We start from the raw sequence: 25,572 nt of genomic DNA, 5'->3' as shown, positions 1-25,572 counted from the left end.
GAATGCTGGCACCTTCCCTGAGATCCCCACAAACTCGGGCTCCTCGTGCAGGTGATGGGAGGTACTCGCTGCTGGGCCAACCTCTGCAGTACAACCTGTCCCTGTGTCCCCCACCACTGCTCCACAACCAGCCCAGCTACACAGGACACCAGGTACAGCCAGGCCAGGTACAGCCTGCCCAGCCCCTCTGTGGGCACCCTGAAGCCACAGTGTCCCCTGAGGTGACACAGTGCCCCCTCTTTCTCCTTCAAGGGGCAGACTGGAATGAAACATGGAAACCGGAGCAAGAGACAGGCCCTGAAGTCAGCGTCCACCGACCTGGGGACAAGTGACGTAGGCAAGTGACCCCCTCGAGCCCCTTTGCCCTCTGATGTCCCCACAAATGGATGTTGGAGACACCAGGTGCCATTGCTGCCCACACCGACATCCCACACAACCCTGTGCTGGTTTTGGAGAGTGGTTCCTGCCAGTCCCTCCTCCCCACACCCACAAACACCCCCCAGCCCAGGTGAGTCCAGGCTGGGGGTGCAGCAGATCCAGCCCCAGCCTGCTGTTCCCTGAGGGAGGTGGGTGAACAGGGAGTAAAACCTCTGAGGACACCTGGGTGCTATTCCTGCCTCTCAGAGGGTGGAAATGATGGAGCAGGTGGAGCTGGAAAAACTGAGATTTTATTCCTCTTTATCAGCAGAAAGTGAATGTCCAGATTCTGAGATCTCATTCCCACCACTGCTTTCCCAAGTCACTCTTCCCACCCATTCTTCCCTTTCCCATGGGGCCTGCAGCTTCAGAGCCTCATCTTTGAGATTTGGGATCTCCCAAGGTGGCTGTGAGGCCTGAGGTTTCCAGTGCATCATTTCTTTCTGCCCCCGTTCCTAAGGGAGGGATCCACAGCTTGGATGGAGCAGCCCTCAGTGACCCTCTGGAGACCTCAGCCTTGTCCCTCATGTCACCTCGGTGTCACCACCAGCAGCTGGCTGCAGGGGCCCTTTAAGAGCTGCCTACCCCCCTCCTGCCCCTGGCATGGTCTGTACGTGCCACGTTAATATTAGCAAAGAATCCCTGCAGCAGCTCTGCTAAGCCCAGAGCCAGGGCTGGAGCCAGGAGCTGCAGAGGGGTTTGGGGACCACAGGGCTGGACCCAGGGGACTGGACCCAGGAGCTGCAGAGGGGTTTGGGGACCACAGGGCAGGGCCAGGAGCTGCAGAGGGGTTTGAGGACCACTGGACAGGGACAAAGGTTGGAGCCAGGAGCTGCAAAGGGGTTTGGGTACCACCAGGCAGGAGCTGGGAGCTGCAGAGGAATTTGAGGGCTATGGGGCAGAAATAGAGGAGAACCAGGAGCTGCAGAGATGTTTGACCACTGGTCAGAGCCAAGAGCCTGCAGAAGGATTTGAGGATCACTGGACAGGGACAAAGGTTGGAGCCAGAAGCTGCAGAGGGATTTGAGTACCACCACGCAGGACACACCCAGTGCCACCATCCTCCATGGGTGCAGCCATTCTCCCTCCCAGGGTCAGGGTGGGAGTGTGGGGTTGCCTCCCAGTCCTGGCACCTGAAGTTTGGGGTAGGAAAACAGGGCAGAGCCCCTGGGAAAGCCTGAACTGCCCAGCTATCCAAAGGACACCAGCAGGCCTTGGTGTCCCTGGAGCTGTGGGACACTGGGGAATAAACACCCACATCTCCTCCTGAGTGTGTGGGCACAGGAAGGGACTGGGATGGGGCATTCCAGGGAGCAGGAAGGGCTGCTTTGGACGGGAAGTGATCGTTTAAAAAAATAGATTCCTGCTGTGGGAGCAGCTTGGCATTTCTGGACCCAGGACAGGTGGGTGCTCCAGCCCGGAGCCAGGGAGGCTCCTGGGACACTGGTGACACACAGCTCCTTCCCTGCAGTGCTGGGCCGGGTGCTGGAGGTGACAGACCTGCCCGAGGGCATCACACGGACAGAGGCCGACAAACTCTTCACCCAGCTCGCCATGGCCGGTGCCAAAATCCAGTGGCTCAAAGAGACTCAGGGGCGCCGCGGGGACGGAGGCGGCGGGGACAACAGCGGGACTCCCGAGAACGGCAGGCACAGTGACCTCGCTGCCTTATACACCATCGTGGCCGTGTTCCCCAGCCCTCTGGCTGCCCAAAACGCCTCCCTCCGCCTCAACAACTCCCTCAGCCGCTTCAAACTGCGCGTGGCCAAAAAGAACTACGACCTGCGGGTGCTGGAGCGGGCCAGCTCCCAGTAGGGCTCCCGTGGGCACCGGGCACTCCCCTGGGCCTCTTCTCCTCCCACCTTCCCTTCCTCTCGCCCTCCTTCCTTGATATATTTATATGAACATAATTAAGAGACGAGAAGTTGATTTTTTTTTTTTTTTAATTATTATTTTTGGAGTGACGCCCGTGCCCGCCCCCCTCCCTTGTGTCTATGGTTTTGTTTAAGCACTGTGTTGGACCGCACATACAGGTGTTGATTGGTATGTTCACTGCACATTTTATTTAATCGGATTATTATTTTGTTGGGGGGGAATTTTTTTGGTTTTATTTTATTTGGGGGGTTGTTTTTAAATAAAAAAAAAAAAAAGGAAAATTGTCCATCACTTGAACGTAACTTCCCGTTCTACCAGTGCCAGGGGCTCTGTGCTTCCTCAGTGGGGTGAGGGGACAGGAGAAAGGACACTGGCAGGGGGACAATCCTGCCCAGTCCTGCCCCCAAGCTTTGCATGGCCAAGGGCTGCAAGCCCGAAGGGGAGATCCCAGGCTGGGATCAGAGCATTTGGATTGGGGCTGGACTGCCCTGACAGATGTTCATGGCCTGGCCTCCTCCTTCCCCCTCCTTCTTTTTCCTTCCTTCTCCTTCCTTCCTTCTGGCTCCATCCAGCTGTGTAATTCCAGGGTAGGAATGAAGGTGTGGAGTGGCCCCAGCTGTGTGCCCTGCCAGGAAATTTTCTATATTCCTGCTGACAGGAGCAGCACCTGGAGCTGGCAGGTGCAGGTGGAGACAGGTTTTGGGGTGGCACAGCCAGAGCCTCTGGCAGTAGTGGGATTCTCCCAACCTTCCTAAGCAGGTGCAGCTGGACAGGTAAGAGCTGCCAGGAAGGGGGGGGGGGGGGGCTCCAACCCAGGCTTGTGCCAACTCCCACCTTGCTGCCACCCACAGCCAGACCTAAGGGCCCCTGGGTGCCCCGTCCCTGGTTATGGGCAGCCTGGCAGCAGGGGGATCCCCGCTCCTGCCATCACAACCGAGCCTGGACCAGCAGGATTTGGTGCCAGAGGGTCCAAGGCAGCCACTCCACCCCATGAGAGACCCCCCTCTGGGGCCACTGAACCCCCAGAGCCTCCAACACACGAGGAGACACTGAAGCTGGAGCCTTTGGTGTGCCCAGCTCCTGGAACCCTCAGTGTGCCCAGTTCTGGAGCCCTCGCTGTGCCCGGTTCCTTCTTTGTCCCAGGCCAGGCTGGGGGGGCCCTGGCACGCCCAGCAACCACCAACGCAAATAGCCGGTGGCTCCTCCGCCTGCTCCCTCCCGGCGCACGCTGGGGCTCCAATTTCCCGGCGTCAGCCCCCGCCACCGCTCAGCTGTCGTCCCCCTCTGCCCTGTCACTCCTCTGGCCACCGGACCGGGGCCGCTGCCGCCCTCCCCGCGCGCCCGGCACGGAGAGCTGGGGGCTCTGACCTGGCACCGGCCGCCCTTCGGGGGCTTCTCCAGCGCAGGGCGAGACCTCCAAGCACAGGGTAAGTGCCCCGTGTGTGCCCCTCCTTGCCGTGGCCGTGCCCACCCTGGGCCCCCCCGCTGCTGCAGGGCCTCGGGGTGCCCCGTTCCCGCAGTGCCCCTCACCCCAGCGCTCCCCGTTCCCGTTGCTGTTCCCTGCTGGTTTTCCTGGCTGGTTTCCCTGGGGGCTGGAGGGGCTTGGGGGGCGCCTATCACCAAAAATAGTGAGGTCTGGGAGGGCTGTCAAAGGTGGCACCGGGATGGTTTGGGGGATGCAGGAGCAGGTCCTGCGCCTGCTCAGGTGGCAGCTGGAAGGTGAATGATGCCCATCAGTGTCCCCGTGTGCCCATCTGAGGGACCGAGAGTGGCACCGCCTGCAGCTTCACGGTGAGATGGAGATGTCCGGGCTAAGGTGGGCACGTGCAGAGATAGCCCAGGGGCTGGCTCACGGCACTTGGCACCACGTCCCTGAGCCAGCGGATGTGCCACGCTCTGGGCTGGGCACCGACCTCCTCCAGCCTGACCCCGGGGCTCTCCGAGACAGAGCCAGCCCCGGCCGGGGCAGGGGATGCGGGATGGGCGGGGGGAGTGAGCCCGGGCTTTCCCCTGGCAGAACCAGCCCTCGCCAGGACAAGGACTGCAGGACGGGCAGGGGAACGGGAAGCACTGCCCACCCAGCAGGGTCTGACCACTTCAGCCCCTGCCGGGCTCCTGCAGCTGGAACTGCCCCAGCCGATGCCATCTGTGTCTCTTCACCTTGCAGCATGACGGAGAAGGAAGTGCCAGAGCCACCAGCTTCACCTGCTTCAGGTGGGAAACCCAAGAGCCGGGTAAGTGGGTGCCCACAGGGCAGTTTGGGTGGGTGGGGGCAGCCCCCTCTCTCTCATCATCCTGCCGCAGCCCCAGGAGGTTTTGGGAGTCCTGGGCTGCCTGGTGAGACCCTGATCCAGCCGGGTATTGGGTGGGCATTTCCCAGCTCGGCATTTCCCTGGCACGCCCACATCTTTGAGGTGCTCAGGAACCACAGTTTCCTCTTTTGCCGAGACTTCACGGGGCTGGGAGGAGGGTCCCCATCTTCAGAGCATTCAGAACATTCTCCTCCTGCTTGAGGGGATCACTGGGGCGAGGAGCCGGGCACGGGGTCTCTGCCCTCCTGCTCCCCCAACACTGCCACACACCATCCGTCCTCTCCTGCCCCAGCAGCTGCAGAAGCTGAAACAACTTTTCCAGCGAAAGCCCAAGGAGGAGCCGGCGCCGGAGCCACAGCCCAACGGGGAGCTGGTCAGCCCCTCGGGGGGACCCATCTACTACATCTATGAGGATGACGAAGAGGAGGAAGAGGAGGAGGAGCCTGAGCCCCCTCCCGAACCCGAGAAACTTGTTAATGACAAACCCCACAAGTTCAAAGATCATTACTTCAAAAAGCCCAAATTCTGCGATGTTTGTGCCCGCATGATCGTCCGTGAGTCCTGAGGGGGCTGGGGGCCATGGGCAGGGCTGGGGGGCGCGGGTAGGGCTGGGGGCTGGGGGCCAAGGCTGTCCAGGGCTCTGTCCCGGCAGTTTCACAGCTGCAGTGTCACATTCCCTCTCCTTTCCACCTCCCCCCCACTGCCAGTCAACAACAAATTTGGCCTGAGGTGCAAGAACTGCAAAACAAACATCCACCACCACTGCCAGTCCTACGTGGAGATGCAGCGTTGCTTCGGCAAGATCGTGAGTGTCACCCCCCACCTCCAGCCCCCAAATCGGGCACCCCCGGGAGTGCCACCTCGGCCCCGCGGCCGTGACTCAGGTGCCACCACCCCTGGCTCTGAGGGGGACCCCAGCATCCCCCCTCGCGGTCCTCCCAGCTCTGACAGTAGCTCTGGGGGGTGGCTGATGCTGCGACCCCCCCTCTGTCCCCCCAGCCGCCCGGGTTCCGCCGGGCGTACAGCTCCCCCCTCTACAGCGACCAGCAGTACGCCGGCACCAAGGACCAGCTCGGTAATTCCCCATGCTGGGGTGTCCCGTCCCCTTGGTCCCCACCCCGGGGTGTCCCCACCCCTCGCGTCCCATCCCTGACCCCCCCCTCACCATTCCCCTGCCCCCGCAGCAAACAGGAGCGATCCTGTGTTCGAGACGCTGCGCACGGGCGTCATCATGGCCAACAAGGAGCGCAAGAAGGGGCAGGACGACAAGAAAAATGTGAGTGTGGGGTCGGGCTCTCACCAAATTCTTGCCGGTGCTGTGCCAGCACCCCCCTAGCCCCCCAGTCCCCCCATTCTGCACCCTCTGAGAGCTCTCTCTGCCTTCCAGCCCTTGGCTGCGATGATGGACGAGGAGTCGGAGGCCACGAAGCCGGTGGGGAGCAAAGCCGAGGGTGGTGAGCGCGGGGCCGAGGGTTGGGGGGCTGAGCCCATGGGACACGGGGGGAGCCCCTGGCTGTGTTTGGGGGGATCACCAGGGTGGGTTTGCCCTGCAGAAAGAGGGTCTCCAGTTTATGTCCCCACCCTGGGGCTCTCGCTGCATCCCTACATTGGCTGAGGGGTGTGACCCCTCCTCCCATTCCCAGGTGCCTCTGAAGGGGACAAGAAGGCTGAGAAGAGCCCAACAGATGACAAGGTACCCCTCATCCTCACCCTGCACCCCAAAGCCTTGAGCAGAGCCTGTGGGATCTCCCTGCGGGGATCCTCAGGGCTGTCTGCAGCCCCCGGGACCGCAAACTCCACTGTGCCCGCCCAGAGCAAGAAGCCGCAGCCAGGGGGGTTCCTGCAGTCCCACTATTTCGTGGCACTTTATCGCTTCAAAGCCCTGGAGAAGGACGACCTGGATTTTCCGTGAGTTTCCAGCCCTGTCCCGGGCTCTTTCCCAAGGTTTTGGAGGTTTGGCTTGATGTGGTTCTGTGGCTTTCCCAAGGCTGAGCTGCTCTGAGCAGGACCTGCCTGTCCCTGAGCCCACGGGCTGCGTGTGTCCCGTGCCAGATACGGGGCTCGAGGAGCTCATTCTGAAGGAAAAGCGATTTTTCCTTGGGGTCTCTCACGGCTGGGGGTCCTGCCCCTCTCAGGGAGCCCTTCCTTCCCTTCCAGGCCGGGGGAGAAGATCACGGTGGTCGATGACTCCAACGAGGAGTGGTGGCGGGTAAGGCGGGAGGGAGAGCTCGGCTGGGAAAGGCACTGCAAAGGGAGACCCCCAAACTGCTGCCAACCCCCAGCCTGGCAAGGAGGGGGATCTGAGACCCCCGGATTGGCTCAAATCCCCCCTTACACTCCCCCACTGCCTCCTTCCAGGGGAAGATCGGTGAGAAAGTCGGATATTTCCCCCCCAACTTCATCATCCGGGTGCGGGCGGGCGAGCGGGTGCACAAGGTGACGCGTTCCTTCGTGGGCAACCGGGAGATCGGGCAGATCACGCTCAAGAAGGATCAGGTGAGACGGGACCACCCCCCACATCACCACCCGGGGACCCCCAGCCCCCCTCCAAGCCCCCCATCACGGCTGCACCCCATAACCCACATCACCGTTCCTCCGCTTCTCACCTCCCCCAGCCCCTCGGGTGGGACCGACCCTTCCACACCTGGGGTCTCACCCTGCTCTGGGGGGGTTCTCGGGGGTTCCACCTGCTCTGGGGGGAGGTCCCGGGGGTCTCACCCTGCTCTGGGGGGGTCTCAGGGGTTTCTTCTGCTCTGGGGGGAGGTCCTGGGGGTCTCACCCTGCTCTGGGGTGTCCCAGGGGTCTCACCCGATCCCGTCTCACCCCCAGATCGTGGTGCAGAAGGGGGAGGAGGTGAACGGTTACGTTAAAGTCTTCACCGGCCGCAAAGTGGGGCTGTTCCCTGTGGACTTCCTGGAGGAGATCTGAGGGGGGCTGCGGGGGGGACCCCTGGGATGGGGGACAGAGACACCCCTGGGATGGGGCAGAGAGACTCTGGCTGCGGGGTGGGGATGGGGACGGGGGACCCTCGGGATGGGGAATGGAAGGACCCCAGGATTGGGATGGGGGGCCCTGGCTGCGGGACAGGTTTGGGGTCAGGGAAGGGCACCCCCATTGCTGCTCCTGGTCCCTGGGGTGTCCCTGGGGGAACTGTTGTCCCCCCCAGGACCGGGGCAGGATGGGGGGGACAGGAGGTGCCCCGAGGGCTCTTCCCCCTGGGAGGTTTTGGTGCCTCCAGAGACACTGGATGCAAGCAGGGGGCACCCCCAGACTCGCTGTGGAGCCCCCCCAGACCGAGTGGGGGGACACTGGGTGCTACGGGGAGGGTCGGGGGGTCCTGCCCCGCTGCTCCCAGGATTTGGCAATACATGGCTGTGCCCACCCCCCGCTCTCCAGTGTGGATTTAATTGGGGGGGGGGGCTCACAATGGGGGTATTGATGGCACCTTGCGAGGTGCCACTGTTGGGGTGCCAATGCCCGCCGCTGGGGGGGACCACCAGGAGGGTGGCAGTGGGAGAGTTGACACTGGTCACTGGGGGAGTGCTGGTGGCCAGCACAGTGCTCAGTGGAGGGGGTGGGTCACTGGTCACTGTGGGGGTGCCAGTGGCCCCTGATAGAGGAGTCACTGGTCACTGTGGGGGTGCCGGTGGCCCCCGGTGGAGAGAATAGGTCAGTGGTCACTGAGGGGGTGCCAGTGGCCCTCAGTGGAGGGGATTGGTCACTGGTCACTGTGGGGGTGTTGGTGGCCCCCAGAGGAGGCTCAGCCGCGCGCGGGCGGTGGGAGGGGAGGGGATGGGGCGGAACCAGGACCCCCCCGCCCCGTCGCTCGGGGGGCGGGCGCTGGCGCGGGGCCCGGCCAGGCCCGAATAGGGGCGGCGAGCGACAGGTGACGGTGCCGGGGACAGGACGAGACCTTGGAGCGCGGCGGGGGCGGGCGCCGAGCCAGGAACAGGTGCCCGGGCCCCGCAGCGGGGGCTGCGCCCCGTGACGTCACGGTACCGTGACGTCAGCCGTAACCATGGCGACGGGTGGGCGGGGTGGGCGGGGCCTGAGGAGTGGGTGTGGCTTGGCCTCCCCGGCTCCGCCGCGAGGGGGCGCTGCCGACACGCCGCGCGCCGCTGCTGTATGCAAAAATATGCAAATTAGGAGGGGCAGCGGCGCCCCCTGGCGGGCGGATCTTGGGGCAGCCCCCAGCCCGGTACCGGGGATGGAATTCGGGGGGAGGGGGAACGGGGAGGGGGCGCCCATGCAGAGGGGTCCCCGTGTTCCCTCCCACTCCGTGGGGTCAGGCCGGGGGTGCTGAGGGGGTTTTGGGGGGTACAGGGAACGCCGGGGACGGGGGGGCTGGGGAGGGAAGCAGGTGTGTGACCCCCCCCACACACACTGGGGGGGGTCTCCCCTCATTCCCAGCACCCCAAGTATCGGAGATGCTGCTCCGGGAATGATGGAAATGAGGGGGGGGCAGTCCTCGGGACTGACATCCCTCCCTCTCTCCTCCCCCCTCCCCTCCTGTCACACAGCTTTAAATGCCGAACCATTAAAATTTTCCACCTCATTTGCGGCTCCTCACACGGTTAATTTTCCCGGGATTGTCTATTTATTTATTTGCGGAGCCCTGCGGGAGGGGGGGTAAAGGCGAGGGGGCAGCAGCTGATTTGCTGCATCTGGGCGGTGGGGAGGGAAAGGGGGGAACCACCCTGGGAAGGGGGGAGGGCTCTGGCTAATTTAACAGCTGAAGAGAACAACTTAATTAGAGTCAGCTGGAAAATTGGGTAAAACACCTTCTATCAGCCTCCCACCCCCCAGCCCCCTTCTCTGCCGGCTCCTGGTGGGATGCCAGGCTAGGATGCGTTTTGGGATGTATTTTGGGATGTGTTTTGGGAGGGAGGAAGAGCTGCCCCAGCCAAGCAGCTGCCCTTCATTACAGCCAGGAGCTAATTGGATTGATCAGCAGTTAATAGGGAATTAAGAAGCGCTCCCCCCGCCCCAAGCCCTCCGTGTGCAGCCCCCTCCTCACATCCCAGCTCCCGCTGCTTCCCGGATGGGTGTAGGGGGCATTGGCACCCGCTGGATGGGCTGAGATGGGATTTTCCACCCCCCCGTATTATGGCTGCTGAGCACTTCAGGGGTTGTTTTTTCCTATTTTCCCGTGGTTTTCCCATTCCTGGTGCTTCTGGGTCCTGGTTGTGACCTGGCTGTCCCCCCCTGCTCCTCCTTAGGTGAAGGGGTTGTTCCCCATCCCACCCCATGGAATTCACAGGGATTCAGCCTGGAGTCCCCCTGACCTCCAGATTAATCACCTCCATTTCTCTCCGCATCCCATGAAAGGTCAGGAGTCTGCGAGGCCCAGGAATTAATTGAAATCCCACCGGTCTCGTGCCAAATCCATACATCATCCCAGGGGAGCAGCCCCGGGATGCGAGGGTGGGGACAGCCCCTCCTGCACCCCCTTTTTGGGGCGCACGGGGGACAGGGAGCAGCAGATGCAGCGCTCGGAGCTTGTTCTCCATCTCCAGGCAGGGAAATAAATGGATTAAAGTAAACTAAAGCGTCTGCGCTCCCCACCTGCCCCCCCGGCAATAAATCAGCATAAATGCAATTTCCATATTCATGGTATTTATCCAATAACTGTCCTGTCCCAGATTAAACGCGCCCCGGGGAGCACCAGGGCTCCTTATCTGTGCCGGGGGGTCCCGGGGAGGGGCGGCCCTGCCGGGGGGCTGGGGGGGAGGAGGGGTCCCGCTCTTCATCCTGCTCCTGAGGGGATGGAGAGGGGTGGGATCCTCTCCTTATCCTGCTCCTGAGGGGCTGGAAAGGGGAGTGGGGGAATTCTGCTCCTCATCCTCGCCCACCGTTCGCGGCCCCAGCGGGTCCTGGGAAAGGAGCTCAGAGCGGGGAGCCCAGGGCTCGGCAGCGCTCCTGTCCCACTCCCTTTCCCTTTTTTTCCTTTTCTCTTCCATGTTTTTTTTTTTTCCGTTTTTCTCCTTTCCTTTCTGTTCCTTTCCCCCTCTAATTCCTCGTCATCTCCCTCAGATGCTGCCAGGGGAGCCTCGAGATCCCCTCCCTGCCCCCCAACCTCACTCCCAGCGCAGGCAGGGACAGGATCCGATCCTGCTCCATCCCCGGGGGGGACACGGGGACCTCCCTGCCCGGCTCTGAGGGCAGGACCGGGGGCGCTGGAGCGAGTTTGGGGGACAGGTGCCCCTCCCCCAGGGGTCCCCACTGCCTGTGCCGTGGCTGGGGACACACACGCCACGTCTCCCACTGTGACAGGTCCTTGTCAGCCCTAATGACCCGAGCCCGGCAGGGCCCCAGGGCTCGCAGCTCGTTACGGGGGATTTAATGAGGGCAGGAGCAGCCACCGCCGCTGGCTCTTTGCCCCTGGCTGTGGCCTCGGGCGCGGGGCCACCACGGGCGGTCCCCTCCGTGGCACGGCAGCGAGTCCCTCAGAGCCCCTCGAAAACCCCTACAGCCCCCCCAGCTTCTCAGAGCCCACTCAAGACCCCCAGAGCCCCCCACAATCCCCCCCACAGCCCTTTCTCTCTGGCCCCAGCTGATCTGGGGAGATGGGGCAGTGCCCCCCCCCCCCCCTTCTCAGGCTGCTCCAGCCTCCGGGTGGGGAGACAGAGGAGTCTGGGGGCTTTGGGCTGTGGGTTAGGGCTAAGAGGAACCAGGAAAGGCAGATTTTGGGGCATCAGAACTAGGGGCTAAGGGAGCTGCAGTCAGGGCTGGGGGGCTGGTTGTGGGGTCCCCCATATGGCACAGCACCGAGCCTCAGAGTCCTGCACGGCTTCTCAGAGCCCCTCAGACACCCCCCTCAGATTTGGGGGCTGCAGACAGGGCTGGGGGGTGCCGGTGTTGGGATCTGTCCCAGCTGCAGAGGTGGCAGAGGGGCCAGCCTGGCTGTACCCCAAATCCTGGGCACCGCTCTCAGCTAGGCCAGGGCTGGGGGGGCTCAGCCGCAGGGAGACTCCAGGTGCGACAGCCCTTTTTTTTGGGGGGGGGGGGGGGGCCGTTCTGAGCCTGGGGGGTCCCGTCTGCAGCGCCTCTGCTCCGAGGCAGCCGCGTCCTTCTTGGCTCCACAACAACCTGCGCAATCAGGAGCCTGCGGGCAGCGGGAATTAGTTAAATATTTGGCAAAGAAAGAGGCGAAAGCAGAATCTGAAAGAACTGGGGGGGGGGGGGGGGGAGAGAAAGCGCTGTCACCCCACCCCGCTGCAGAACGGGGCAGACCCCAGGCACCGGGGGGGGGGGGGGGGGGGGTGTCTCATCCTGCTGGGACCCCCGGGCAGGGCAGCACAGACCCCACCCCTGCATTTCCAGGGACGGGGTGGAGGGAGGGCCCCGAGGACCCCCTGTCCCTGCTGCGCTTTCAGCTGAGCTAACCCAGCCCTGGACCCCCGACGGGCCGAGGCGTTTGGGTGGTGAGATCCCCCCCCCTTTATCTCCCGGGCACCTCTGTTTGCCTGGATCCGGGCACCCCCTCGGGCACGAATCGAGGCAGGGACGAGCTTGGGGCCAGCTGTGGCTTCTGGGGAAGCAGAGAGGAGACCTGGGGATGGACAGAGCTGCTGAATCAATCCCTGCCCTCCTGCTGTCCCCACACTGATTTCTGGGGACCAGGGAGGAGACCTGGAGGGTGTTGGGGAGGGACAAAGCGTCTCGATCAATTCCTGCCTTGCTGCTGCCCCCGCTCCCGGCTCCTGACCCCACCCCCGCTGTGGGATCCATCCTCCCAAATCCTTGACGGAGGATGAACCCCCCAAAGCCTGGCAGGGGCGCGCGGCCGCCGCAGCCTCTGTCCCCACAGCCCCTGTGAGGTGAACTAAATCCATCCTAATTAGCGCTGATTTGCATGGGGAAATGAAAATTAATCTAGCTTGGCTTTATTGGAATTAGTGATTCCAGTTGGGCACATCAGGCAGTGGCAGACGTCTGCAGGGGCTGGGGGGCTGCCCCCCTTCTCTCCCCCTCCAGCCTGGTTTGGGGTCCCTCGGGGGTGACATGAGAATGCTGGGGAGCACCCGCGGGATGGGCTCAGGTGCCCTCCCAGCGCACCCCACACCCCCTCCCAGTACCCCCAGTTGTGGGATACGGCACAAGGCCCTTTTTTCCCCCAGATGTCGCATCCCACAGGTGGTTCTGGGCACGGTGGGGGGAGAGAGAAGAGCAGGGATGGCACCAGCCTGGGCACCGCTGGGGTGGGGAATGCTGCAGGGACCCGGGGTGTCACATTTGGGGTGTGCACCCCTGGATTTCCACACCTGTACCTTCCTGCCAGCCGATTCCTGAGCATCCCCACACGCGTGTTGGCACCTGTGTACCCACTCAGTGCCCTGTGCCCGCCATGCAGGAGCAGATTCCCATTCCGGAGCAGCGGGGGGAGCCCCGGCCGTGCCCCTGCGGAGCCCTCTGGCCCCGGCTGCCTCCCAGTGCCCGCGCTCCGGGCCCGGGGGTGGCACCGGTGCTCATTGTTATGGGGTCCATAATGAGGCGGCGCGCTGGATTCTCATCCCGCTCATCAAAAATTAATGAGGACAAAACAGCTGGGCAGGAGCTTGGTCCGTCAGGGGGTGGAGGTGGCACGGTGTGACAGGCTGGGGGGGCACGGGACGGGGTTCTGTGCCTGGCACTTCACAGTTTCCTTCGCCTTGGTGTGCCCGTCCAGCCCCAAACCGGCCACATCCCTCTGGGATGGGATCTCCACACCGCGGGAGGACCCAGTCCTTGGGCAGGTTGTTCCCATGCCGCATCACTATCTCAGGGGCTCATCTGTGTGTGTCCCCCTGCCTCATCACCACCCCAGGGCACATCTGTGTGTGTCCCCGTGCCTCATCACCACCCCAGGGCACATCTGGCCGTGTCCCCGTGCCCCATCACCACCTCGGGGACGCGTCTGCCCGCATGACCCCCCCAGCCGCCCCTCGGGATTTCATCCCGGCTGACAGGAGCGAGACCTGCAGCTCCTGCGGCTGCATTTGCAAGTCAACCAGGAGCTGAAGGACCGGCGGCGGCTCTGGCAGGGGCCACTTGTCCTGTCCACCTGGGGACAGGGGCGCCCAGGGGAGGGGTGCGAGGATGGGGCGAGCCCCGCTGCGGGGGGATGGGGATGTTTTCCCCCCCGTGTTTTCCCGGCTGAGGAGGAGGGCTTTGCTTGTCTGGGGGGCTGTTTCCCCCTCCGAGCAGGCTGTAAACACTCAATTAAGCGGGAGCCGCGGTCCTGCCTTCCCTGTCGCTGCGGGTAATTATGTCGGTTTTTCGGTGTCAGGCGCGGCGGGGAAGCACGATTCCAGCTAATTGGAGCAGCAATCCCAGCCCAGACCCTTCCGCAGCTGCTGGTGCTGCCGCCTGACAGCGGCCCGGGGCCTCCCCCCGGATCGGTGCCCGCAGGATGCCTGGAGCCACCTGGCCCCCGAATCCAGCCCTGTCCCTGGATTCCACCTGTTCCCTGGATTCCATCTTCCCGCTGGATCCCACCTGTACCCCGGATCCAATCCATCCCCCGGATCCCACCTGCCCCTGGGTTCCACTTGTCCCTTGGATTCCACCCTGTCCCTCCATTCCCACCCCTCGCTGCTGCAGGACTGGCTGAAATACCTGCTGGGTGCTGTCCTCTGCTCTGCTCCGTGGTGGGCTTGGATCCCCTTCCCACGATTTTTTCAGGGATCCTTTTGGGCTCCCCAATCCCCCCAGATACCTCCGGGGGCTGAGCTCACCTCAGCTGAGGTGTGCAGGGCTGGGGAGCCTTTGAGGATCCGGGGAAGGATCTGCAGGGAGAAGGGAGCTGCCCCTCAGGGTGGGCCCTGCCAGACCTGGGGTCTGCTGGGGGAACCCGGGATTTGGGGGTGGGGGAGGACCCGCTGCCGCCCATCCCAGGGGAGCCGCACCGGGAGCTCAGCGTCTGCCATTGATTTCTTATTATGGAGTTCAGGAAGAAAAATGAGGCGCTGGGGCTGCGGAGCCGCCACTGTGATTTGTTGCCTTCTTGGCGTGTCCTGGCGGGGATGGGAATTGATTTTGGAGGCTCTGGAATCAGTCAGCAAGGCTGGGGAGGGGGAAATGTGAGGGATGGAGAGGGGACAGCTGCTGGGGGATGCCACAGCCCCCAGGATGTGGGAGATGCGACCTCCCTGACCTGTTCGGGGTGGTCCCCACGCTGTGCTGGGGGTGACGCTTCCATGGAGGGGGGTGACAGGTCCCTTTGTTGTTGGGGTCCCTGCCCTGGTACTGCGGGTCCCGGGGCCGCGCTGAGCGGGAGCAGGGTGGCTCATGGAGGGGGGGATGTGGCTGCAGGAAGTTTCTTGTCCCTGTGCCAGCTGCAGGAGCAGGAGGAGAATAAAGAGAAGGATTGAGGGAGAAGGAATAGGAGTAGCCGGAGAATGAGAAGGAGCAGAAGGCAAAAAAGGAGAAGGAGAAGGCAGGGGCCCAGTCGTGTCCCACGCCACCGGGTGTCCCCGCAGCCCCTTCCCGGTCCCTGTCCGGTGCCGGTGCCCCCGGGCCGAGCTCCGCCGCCGCCACCAGAGGGCACCACAGGCCTCCCGCAGGCCCCGGGGCGGCGGGACCGGGCGGGACCGGGCGGGACCGGGCCGAGACCCGCGGGAGCGGCCCCGCCCTGTGCACGGGGGTCCCTGCAGTGCATGTGTCCCCGCTGTGCGTGTGTCCCCGCTGTCCGTGTGTCCCTGCCGTGCGTGTCCCCGCCTGTGCCCGCGTGTCTCAACGTGTGCACGTGTCTCACCTCTGTGCAGGTGTGTCTGTTGTGTTCATGCGTGTCCCAGGTGTGTGCGTGTGCACATTCCAGCTGTGTTGTCCCAGCCGTGTGTGTCCATGTCAGTCGCATGTTCATGTCCCAGCTGTGCGTGTCGGATGTGTGTGTGCATGTCCCAGCCGTGTGCACATCTCATGTGTGTGTGCCTGTGCAAGCATGTCCCAGCCATGTGTCCCTGCCCTGTGTATCCATGTGGCAGCTGTGTGTGTGTGTCCCAGCCATGAGTGTAGATGTCCTAGCCATGTGTATCCATGTCCCAGCTCTGTGTCCCAGCCATGTGTGTGTGTTCCTGCTGTGTGTGTGTGTCCCAGCCATGTCCCAGCCATGTGTGTCCGTGTCCCATGCATGTCCCTGTCCCTGCCATGTGTATCCATGTCCCAGCTCTGTGTGTCCCAGCCATGTGTGTGTGTCCCTGCTGTGTGTCTGTCTGTGTGTCCCAACCATGTCCCAGCCATGTGCGTCCGTGCCACGTGTGTCCATGTCCCAGCTCTGTGTGTGTCCCTGCCTGTGCACAGGCATACCAGACGTGTGTGTGTCCCTGCTGTGCGTGTCTGACATGCGTGTCCCTGCCGTGTCTCGATGTCCCTGCCATGTTGTGTCCATGTCTGTGTCCCTGCCGTGTCTCGGTGTCCCTGCCGTGTCTCGATGTCCCTGCCATGTCGTGCCCATGTCTGTGTCCGTGTCATGTGTGTCTGTGCCCCAGCCGTGTCCCAGCCATGTGCCAGCCATGTGTCCCCACCGGTGTCTTTGTCACGATGAAGGACGAGGCCATTGTGTTTATTAAATTGTAGCACGGCGCGGCGCAGCCCTCGCAGCCGCTGACCCCGGTTATTTATAACGCGGGCGGGGAAATCGTAGCTCCGGGCTGGGGCTTTTCTGTGGAGAATTATGGAAAAGAGAATCGATAGTGCGGGCTGGGGCCGAGGTGGTGGGGAATTGCGGGGTCGGTTCCAGGAATTGCTTCGCTGCCACAGCTGAGCTGAACCCCACGGCTCCCCGGGACCACCCCCAGCTCCCCGGGACCTTCCCTGGCTCCTCAAAACCCCCTCGGCACCTCAGGGGAGGCTTTTGCAGCAACGCTGGGGGATGTCAGGGTGTGGGGGAGTCAGGATTTGGGGGAACAGTGGTCAGGGAGTGTCAGGGTTTGGAGGTATCAGGGTGTGGAGGTGTCAGGACCTGGGGGTGTCAGTGTTCGGGGGTATCAAGGTCAGGAGGAGGCAGAATCTTGGGGTATCAGGGTCTGGGGGAGTCAATGTTTGGGGGTATCAAGATCTGGGGGAGTCAGGGTGTGGGGGTGTCAGGATCTGGGAGTGTCAATATTTGGGGGTATCAGGGTCTGGGGGAGTCAATGTTTGGGGGTATCAAGGGCAGGAGGAGGCAGAATCTTGGGGTTTCAGGGTGTGGGGGTGATCCCCGCACCCCGCAGCGGCTCTGGGTCGGAGCTGGGCTCTCCCGGTGCTCCTCCAGCCGCTCCCGTGATTAATGTGGGGAATTAGGCCGATAATGGCTCTTAAATGACGGTGCCAGTTGCAGGCACCGCGCCCCGATGGGTGATGGATGGTGCCGGGCCCTGGGTGGGCGCGATCGGAGCCGCGTCACGATCAGGGTGGGAGCCAGGAGGGGGCTGTGATGTCATGGTGATGTCATGGGGATCGCTGACGTCACGGGACAGGTGTGACATCACAGGCTGGCTCAGCGCCGCCGAAACCAGGCAATGCGAGTCTGTCAGGGCCGGGGCTGCTCCCCCATTATCTGTGCAAATCATCACGACATGTCGCGATAGTGCTGCTGTGTGATGCCCATTCGTGTCCCTCGGGGTCTCAGGAAGCAGCACAGGATCCCGGGATCCAGCCCCTGCTCCAGGGCTGATCCCGGAGCGCAGCTCTGTGGGGTTATGGCATCCATCCCGTTAATTCTCCATTTAATTATGGGCTGTTTGTTTATTGTTTGTTTGCTTTACTGGGGATGAATTTTTTATGCCGGTTTCCATCGCGCCAAAGCCAAAATCCCGTGGGATTTACGGCTCTGGAGGGAGCGGAGCCGGATCAAGGGGAAGGGCCCGGGAGCAGTGAGTGGTGACCCTGGGTCACACGGGGGGTCCCCCAAAGCTTGGGGGGCACAACAAGGGGGTACTGGGGGGGCTGGGGACTTGTCCCCAGGGGATGTAGGGATTGGGAGGGGCCTGGGGGGGCTGTGACCTTATCCTATGGGATGTGTGGAGCTGGGATGGGAACTTGGATTCGTTCCGTGTGGATGGAGAGGGATCTGAAAGGGCAGGAACTGACCCGAGAACTGAGAAAGGTCTGGGGGAGCTGGAACTTCACCCGGGGGCTCTGGGGATCAGGAAAGGTCCGGAGTGGCTGTGAAGTTTTGCTATGGACCATGAGCTGGAGCGTTCCGGGGCGGCTGTGACCTTGTCCCATGGGATGTGTGGAGCTGGGATGAGAACAGGGGGGCTGTGGATTTATCCCATGGGAACAGGGGGGCTGTGGATTTATCCCATGGGAACGGGGGGGCTGTGGATTTATCCCATGGGATGTGCAGATCAGGAGTCTGGGAGGGCTCTGGGAACTTCATCCATGGATTGTGCCTGGGAGGGGTTTTGGGACGGGCTGTGGATTTGATCCACGAGATGTGCGGGTCGGAAGGGGTCTGGGGGGGGCTGTGGGGTTGATCCGTGAAATGTGCGGGTCGGGAGGGGTCTGGGGGGGCTGTGGGCTTTTCCCATTGGATATGTGGATCTGGAGGGAGCCGGGGGGGGAAGCTGTGAGCTTTTCCCATTGGATGTGCGGGTCTGGAGGGAGCCGGGGGGGCTCTGTGTGGCGGGGGGGGGAGGCTCAGCCGGAGGAAGCGTGTGCTCAGGTGCAGGCACGTTCATCCCGAGCCGCAGCATCTCCCATTAATGAAGCACTTCATCACGGCGCCGTGCCAGGGGGGGCACCCAATTCCGGGTGATAAATTCCCGGCGACGGCCCTCGCTCGCTCGCAGCAGCCGTGATTCTCCTTCATCTTGAATAATATTTTTGGAGCGGTTGTAAAATAACCCGACGCAGCAGCTGCCAGCGGAGCCGCGGGCTCCATACCCCTCCACCCTCGGCCCCCCTCGGTCCCCCCGGTCCCCCCAGCCCCTGCACTGGCTCTCGTGCGATGTCACCTCTGTGTGTGTGTGTGTCTCACGTGTGCGGCCGTCTGGATGCCGAGCAGGTGTGGCTGTGGCCGTGCACGTGCGTGTGCAGGTCCGTGCCCGTGCACGTGTGCAAGGATGTGCAGCTGAGCCGCAGGGCTTCGGGGTCCCCCCCAGCCCCCCAGACCCTCGAGGTGCCCCCCCTGGCTCCTGCCTGCTCCCTTGGATCCCTCATTTTGGTGCTCCTGGTTTCTCTTGTCTCACCCAGAGCTCTTGAGTTTCTGAATTTTGGGGTGAGGATCTCTCCAGACCCTGGATCTCTGAATTTTGTAGTGAAGGTCTACCCAGAACCCTATACCCTCCCCTGAACGCCTGGATTTTGGGGTGAGGGTCCCACCCAGACCCCTGTGTGCCCCATTCCAGACAGCTGGGTTCCCCTGGATCCCTGGGTCATCCCCAGACCCCTGGCCCCACCTTAAGACACTTGTGTCCCCCCTGACTCCCTCCCAGACCACTGAATTTCGGCGTGAGGGTCCCCTCCAGACCTCTGAGTCCTCTCTGGACCCTTGAATTTTGGGGTGGGGATTCCTTGGATCCCCTGGATGGGTTACCATGCGTGGAATGGACCAGAGCTCCCTGGTGTGGATGGTGGAGCTGCCCAGATGTGCACATCTGTCTAGCACACACATGTTCCCACATGTTCACGTGTCCCGGGCTTGTCTGCTGTGATTTCTTTCTTTCTGGGCAGGATTTGTGTGTTCTTCCCCCAAAATGCTGACCCCCCAACTCCACGTGTGCCAGGCTGGAGGAGGAGCTCCTGTGGCACCTTCGTGGGGGTTGGGACCCTCCTTGGAGCCCCCCCAGCTCTCCCCCCTCCTCCCGAGGGCTCCTGGCATCCCCTCGGAACAGGGAAGCACCACACGGAATTAAACTCTTAATTACAGTCATTAATGAGCGTGGAGGCAGCTGGGCTCCGTGGGCAGGGAATCCCGCAGCATCCCAGGGGAGCTCCTGCAGTGAATGGGGGTCTGGGGGTGCAGGGTCCCCCAAAGCAGAGCTGTGAGTGACAGGACCGGGGTCCCCCAGACCCTCTGGACCCGGTGCTGCGGTGCTGGGTCAGCATCCCACCACTTACAGGGGTGATCCTATGCACAAATCCCATGGATCCTCCATGCCCCCCCTCCCTGTGCCCCCCTGGCCACCCTGGGCAGAGAAAGGGGATGAAAGACACGCGGGCCATGCCCAGGGCAGGATGCTCCGTCTCAGGGAGTGGCACTTAATCAATCACATCTCAAATTTCTAATTATATCACCCAAGGCCTTGGATGCACTTCAGCCTTCTCCTGTATTCATGGACCCCCGAAAAATTCCTCCCCTTTGTCACTTAGATTTGGCTGGAAGCGGAAAGGGTGGGTGGGAGAGGGGAACATCCCTGGGCGACTCCAGGGACCCCCAAAGTCTCACGGGGGGCTCACGGGCATGGCCGTGCTGCTATAGCACGACCAGGCCCCCCCTCACCGAGGGTGGGGGTCCCAAACCCTGCTGGGTCCATCCTGGCCGCCCGCTCCATCCCTCTCGCGGTCCTTTGTTGGGTGCTAATAGCCCATTTCCATATGCACGGCAGCATCTGTTCCTGCCAGGGAGATTTGCATCGCTAAATGTAAATTGGGTGTTCTATCATTTATCATAAACGGGAGGGCGGAGGGGCTGGGGGCGGCGAACCCGGGCCAAGTTGTCATCGGGAATCACACGGCTCATCCTTCGCCCCGGCACCCAAGTGCGGAGCCACCCGTGATGGGGCTGCACGTGGAGGGGACGGGGCTGGCCCCGCGTGGCGAGGGACACCGAGGCCGTGTGGGGACATCGGGGGTCTCACCCAGCGCTCACCAGTCCCCCCAGACATCAGGGTCACCCCGGGGGAGGCTCCCCAGTCTCCCTGTCCCTCTCCCCTGGCCGTGTCCCCGGGATGTCCCGACCCGCCCCGTCCCTCCCAGCCCGGCCGCACACGCCTCCCTCGGCTCCTGCCCACCCTCCATCCTCGGCCGGACCTCGGAACCCGCTGCCACCGCCCGACCGATCCCACCCTGGCCATGAAGGGTCCCCTGCGTGGAGGAATGTTCTCCCGGCATGTCAAACGGCACCCCGGAGTGAGTCACCCAGCCCCCCGTTCCTGCAGGGACCCCCCAACCCTCCCCTGCCTTCTCCCCCTTCTCCCAAGGTCCCCGCACTGCCCCCATCCCTCAGCTTGTCCTTGCCCATCTCTCGCCACGTTCCCGAAGCCCTTGGGCTCCCTCACATCCTTCTCCCTCTGTCTCATCATCCCACCCCCCATTCCTCCTGCTTTGTGTCCTTTCTCAGCCTCCTCTTCCTCCCACTCCCTAAAACCCTCCTCAGCCCCCCAGTCCCGCGTTATTCCGGTTTCCCTTTCCCGCTGTCCTCCCGCTCTCACAGCACCCTCCGGCTGAGCCCGGGGTGCCGAGCATCCCATCCCTCCTTCACCAAGGAAAGGTGAGACCACCCTGCGCTTCCCACCTCCATCCAGCGCTGGGGCTTCTTCACCGAGCCCAGCTGGGGCACCTCAACTCTTACCCACACCCCAACAGGCAGGGGACAGGAGGGGACCTTCCCTGTGTCCCTCCCTACCCACTCCACCCTGTCTGGGAACATCTTTGTCAGCGCGGGTGGAAATGAAGTCCCCTCCCCATTCACCCCAGCAGCCCCAGATCTGTCCCTGTCACCCCTCAAAATGCCAAGCTGCGGGTTTGGGGTGAAAAATGCCTCAACCCAGTGTTGGGCACTGCCAGGGGGTGCCAGCACCGTGGGCACAGGCAGTTGGGATCCCCAGGGTGCTTCCCACGCCCTCGGATGGGCAGCACAGGCCGTGGCTCCTGCGTGATCCTCACGGAGATTTGGGGATTGTTTCTGTTCCTGCCACGGTTTCCAGGGGCACAAGGAAGACCCCACAGTGGAGGTGTAAAGGCATGGGGGGGTTCTGGGTGCTTGTACACAGCAGGGTTGCTGCTGGCAGAGATTGTTGGGGCAATTTTTGTGGTGTCACCCGCTCCATCCATCCATCCGTCCGTCCGTCCGTCCGTCCATCCCAGGAGCTCAGCCTCAGCCGCGGCGCTGCCGGGCAGGTGTAGCCGCTCTTTCACCCGGCACTGGCTCCTCCGCCGCAGCGTGCCCGGCTGCCTGGCAGTGATGGATTGTCCCAGCCACGCCGCGCAGCCCCGCGGCCGTGAGGCACAGCGGCGCCGGCAGGACCAGAACCCTCTGGCACGGCTCGGTGGGCACCGAGCGGGCACCGGGCAGAGCCTGGCACTGCTCCCACCGCCCACGCACCCCCCCGTGCCTGGGGGAAATCGGGCTCCACCGCTGGCACCTGCGGCTTGGCAGCCTCCTCCTGCCCCTAATTCTTCCCAGCCATTAATTACCCAGACGGTGTCGGCAGCAGATGGTGAGACGGCCCCGCTGCCCCGAATCCTCTCCAGCAGCCACAGCAATTCCCGGCGCTGCGGCGGCTTCTTGATTCGCCAGCGCTTGGGCAGCGGCTGCTGCCAGCTCCTGCTGGCACTCGGTGCCAAGGACCATCATCCGCTGATGGCCCTGACCTCCCGGATGGGCGCCGGCATCTGCCGGGCGCTCCATCATTCCAGCCTGGCTTGGGCACGGCACTGCCGAGCAGGAGCTGGGCCATACTGGGAGCACTGGGAGAGGACGGGGGGGAGTCTGGGAGGGAGCAAAGGCTGGACAGGGGACACGTTTGTGTTTCCCCCCTTCCCCATGGATTCATGGATGTGCTTGGCAGCACAGATGGGGTGGTCTGACCCTTTCCATCATATTTTCCAGTCGTGTCCCCCCCCCCCCGCCCAGTGTCATCCCAGTGGGGAAACTGAGTCATGGAGGGGTGGGCGTTCATTTCAGGGGTATTTTCTGCGAGCTGTGAGGAGAGCCAGGTGCTGGCGATGCAGCGGATCCGTCGGCAGCGCTCCCGTTAATGGGCAGGACGCGTTTCCCTCCCAGGGGCTCGGGCTGGCGCCGCTCTCATTTCGCTCCCCGCGTTCTCCCCGGCGCGGGGGTCGCGGTAATTTGGGGGAGGTCAAAACCGCCTCGGCTCGGCTCCGATTGAGGCCGCGTCGCTGCGGGCACCGGGGGATTGGCAGCGAGAGCGGAGATGAGGAGATGGAGCCAAGGGGCGGTGGGAGCCACCGTGGGCACGGAGCGGGGGGTGAGGGCACCTGCTCGCAGGACGGGGCTGGGGTCACGGAGTGCCACTCAGGACCCGCTCTGGAACCCCCCACTGCTCAGCCCCAGCGTGTCCCAGTCCATCCCAGTAAGATGAACAGAGTCTGGTGCTCCATTAGGAGATGGTGCAGAGGCGATGCAGAGCTGGGGGGCTGTGGGGGGACAGGGACCCTCTCCAGGATCACAGAGTGGCTCGAGGACAAACCTTGCCCGGGGCAGAGCACCTCAGGGAGGAACCATGAGCCAAGGCTCAGCCCTGAGTGGAGTCACTGGGAGCACTGGGAATGCTGGAAATGGAGTGCTCAGCACCAAATCCTTTAGGGAAGAACCATAAGCCGAGGTTCACCCTGACCAGGGGCACTGGGAGCACTGGAAATGCCGGGAATGGGATGCCCAGGCACAAATCCTTCAGGGAGGAGCTGTAAAATGAGGCTCAGAGTCACTGGGAACACTGGGAATGCCGGGAATGGGGTCCCCGGGTCCTCAGCATCGCCAGCGCTGGGCAGCCACAGGCGGAGGGGAAGTGATTTCTCATTCCAAATCCAATTCCTCTCCAACACGAGCCGATTTTTCTCTCCCTCTTTTAATTCAGTCACTCAAGCTGACAGCTACACTGTGTACCGCAGCCTGGCTACAGGATTGCTCTGCCATATTCCCCCTGTAAATCTCCCGGCGTGTCAGCTCTCCCTTTCACTCTCCAGTCCGCCTGATAAATATTCATTTTATTGGGGTATTTTTCATTTCTCTCTCTCTCTCTCTGCAGCTCGTTCCCCTCATTGGCTTCATCAGTGTGGGCCTGGGCAGTGCAGTCCTGTACCTGCTGCGGCTGGCACTGTACAGCCCAGACGTCAGGTACGGCTTGAGGTGCCCTGGGCACCCCCGGGGCACCCCCCGGGCTCTCACCCCACGTCCCCAAAGCACGGGGGGCTCAGCCAAGGTGGGGTAGCGGGTGCTGGGGTGCCCAGCGACACCTTCATGGTGAATGATGGGGGAAAAACGTGGGTCCAGAGGTGCCCAGAGGACAGGAGGGAAGTTGGAGGGGTTGGATCCTGGATTTGAGGGGATGGGAGAAGGGCGCCTCCAGCCCTCTTAGCCAGGTAAGAGCTGAATGGGGCTGGAGAAGGGGCAAGGGGGTGGGGAGGGTGAGACTGAGGGGAATGGGAAAGGGTGGGATGTATGGGGGGAGGAGGGAGAGGGAGAGACAGACACAACCAGCAGGACAGGATGAGCAGAGGTGAGGATGGCTGGAAGGAGGGATGGATGGGAGTGGGGAAGGTGGGATGGTCGGATGGATGGTGCGAGAAGGGGAGAGGGAGGAGGGAGGGACAAAACCGGTGGGGAAGAAAGAGCCAAGAGCCAGGTGTGAGGATGGGGGAGGGAGGGATGGATGGATGGATGGATGGATGGATGGATGGATGGATGGATGGATGGAAAGAGGGCTGTGGAATCACAAAGGATGAATGGGCACGACAGCTCCACTGGGGTGACCAGGCTGGTTTTCCCACATCCCCACTGCCCCCCACCTCGTTTGTAATTATTTGCTCCCGGTAAAACCACTCATGGATTTAATCTGGCACCAGATGAGCTCAGCTCCACAATTAGCAGATCCAGACACCTTGGCTTGGAGGGTGGGAGTGCAGGGGGGGGCGTTTGGGAGGGAATTACAGCCCCCCCCCAATCCCCCAAACACAATAATGCCATTAAACAGCTCCAGGGTGGCTGTGTTTGCAGCACGGCCCCCCCTCCATCCCCCAATACACACACAAACATCTTCCCAGATGGAAAATTCTGCTCTTGGCCAGCACCAGCGGATGGGGGGGATGGAAGAAGGGGGGGTGACATGAGCTGCTCTCTCTAGGGACCCCATCCCACGGCTCCACTGGCCTCCCACAGCCCCTCCTGGGACAGGACGGGACGTGTCCAGTTTGGGAAGGCTTCAAGAATTGGGGATGGTGGTCTTGGGGCTGGGGGCACCTTGGAAGGCTACGATGGGGTGGGGGGGTCTCTCCCCCACTCCTTACAGGCACTGATGTCCCTGTCACCCCTCGCAGCTGGGACCGGAAGAATAATCCTGAACCCTGGAATAAGCTGAGCCCCACAGACCAGTATAAAGTGAGCACTGGGGAACTGGGGGGGCTGGCAGTGTTTGTGTGGAGGGGACACAGCCACATTTAGGGCAAAACACTGCGGTTTTGTCAGCAAGGGGAAAGGGGGATCAGTCCTGGAGCAGAGCCCCCAAATCCTTGTGCTCAAATCTGGGGAGGGGGCACTCTGTGACATCAAGAGCTGCAGTGACACTGGACGGGGAGGCCACCACCCCTGCCTGACCTCCCTCCCTTCTCCAGTTTCTGGCAATTTCCACTGACTACAAGAACCTCAAGAAGGACCGTCCCAGCTTCTGAGCCACCTCTGGGACGTGCTGGGGTGGAGGAGGAGGCCCCCTCTCTGCCAGAAGCCCCCTCACACCCCCCCTGGCTCCACCACACCCAGGTCCCACAGCTTCCCCAGCACCCCCAAACCGCCTGCTGGTGTCCCACCCCCCAATAAACCACATCCCTGTCGGTGTCCCCACACCCCTCACCCTCATCTCGTGCCTGCATTAAACTCGTAGTACACAAATAAATTATTGGGGGTGGGGGGATCAGCAAACTGGATTCTTTCCCAGGGCCATTAACACAGGAGATGTTATCACCCCCCCGGGAGGGCTGGGGCAGGGGGGGCTCCCATCCTGCTGGAAGCAGGACAAGCCCTCGGGTGCTGTTTCCTCTCTCCCACGCTCCAGGGTCCCCTTCCCGGCCCCTCTGGAGAGGGAAAGAGCTGGGAGGGGTGGAGGGG

General features: G+C 62.7%; 3 protein-coding genes across 9 annotated transcripts in view; all 3 read left to right on the top strand.

Annotated features, from left to right (window-relative positions):
- Positions 1-2,573, top strand: part of R3HDM2 (R3H domain containing 2) — a 42,468-nt gene extending 39,895 nt beyond the window's left edge. For 4 of the 6 annotated variants that reach the window (XM_088180764.1, XM_088180762.1, XM_088180759.1 and 1 more), the window contains 3 exons: positions 52-167; positions 253-337; positions 1,889-2,573. In XM_088180764.1, the coding sequence (XP_088036890.1) occupies positions 52-167; positions 253-337; positions 1,889-2,232 (545 nt within the window). In that variant the 3' untranslated portion in view covers positions 2,233-2,573. The remainder of the gene's footprint in view (positions 1-51; positions 168-252; positions 338-1,888) is intronic. The other 2 variants (XM_088180760.1, XM_088180765.1) reach the window with 1 other exon arrangement.
- A 3,203-nt stretch (positions 2,574-5,776) lies between these two features.
- On the top strand, positions 5,777-7,532 carry STAC3 (SH3 and cysteine rich domain 3). The gene is made up of 7 exons (XM_014892534.2): positions 5,777-5,880; positions 5,992-6,058; positions 6,248-6,297; positions 6,418-6,512; positions 6,762-6,813; positions 6,963-7,100; positions 7,434-7,532. Exons 1-7 carry the CDS (start codon positions 5,836-5,838, stop codon positions 7,530-7,532), a joined length of 546 nt encoding a protein of 181 aa, XP_014748020.2. The 5' UTR covers positions 5,777-5,835.
- A 12,989-nt stretch (positions 7,533-20,521) lies between these two features.
- On the top strand, positions 20,522-25,323 carry COXFA4L2 (cytochrome c oxidase hypoxia associated subunit FA4L2). 2 transcript variants are annotated; one of them, XM_088180841.1, is made up of 6 exons: positions 20,552-20,639; positions 21,916-21,949; positions 23,330-23,409; positions 23,501-23,589; positions 24,789-24,849; positions 25,083-25,323. In XM_088180841.1, the coding sequence occupies exons 1-6, from the start codon at positions 20,583-20,585 to the stop codon at positions 25,137-25,139; spliced, it is 378 nt and encodes a 125-aa protein (XP_088036967.1). In that variant the 5' UTR covers positions 20,552-20,582; the 3' UTR covers positions 25,140-25,323. The 2 variants fall into 2 exon arrangements, with proteins under 2 accessions (XP_014748019.1, XP_088036967.1); XM_014892533.2 differs by lacking the exons at positions 21,916-21,949; positions 23,330-23,409 and having other exon boundaries at positions 20,522-20,639.
- Positions 25,324-25,572: the final 249 nt, after the last annotated feature.

This window comes from Sturnus vulgaris, chromosome 30 (genome assembly GCF_052056855.1).
Source record: "Sturnus vulgaris isolate bStuVul1 chromosome 30, bStuVul1.hap1, whole genome shotgun sequence".
In the NCBI taxonomy this organism is placed as follows: domain Eukaryota; kingdom Metazoa; phylum Chordata; class Aves; order Passeriformes; family Sturnidae; genus Sturnus; species Sturnus vulgaris.
The sequence above is the reverse complement of the archived record's forward strand: the minus strand, read 5'-3'. Positions and strand labels throughout refer to the sequence as shown.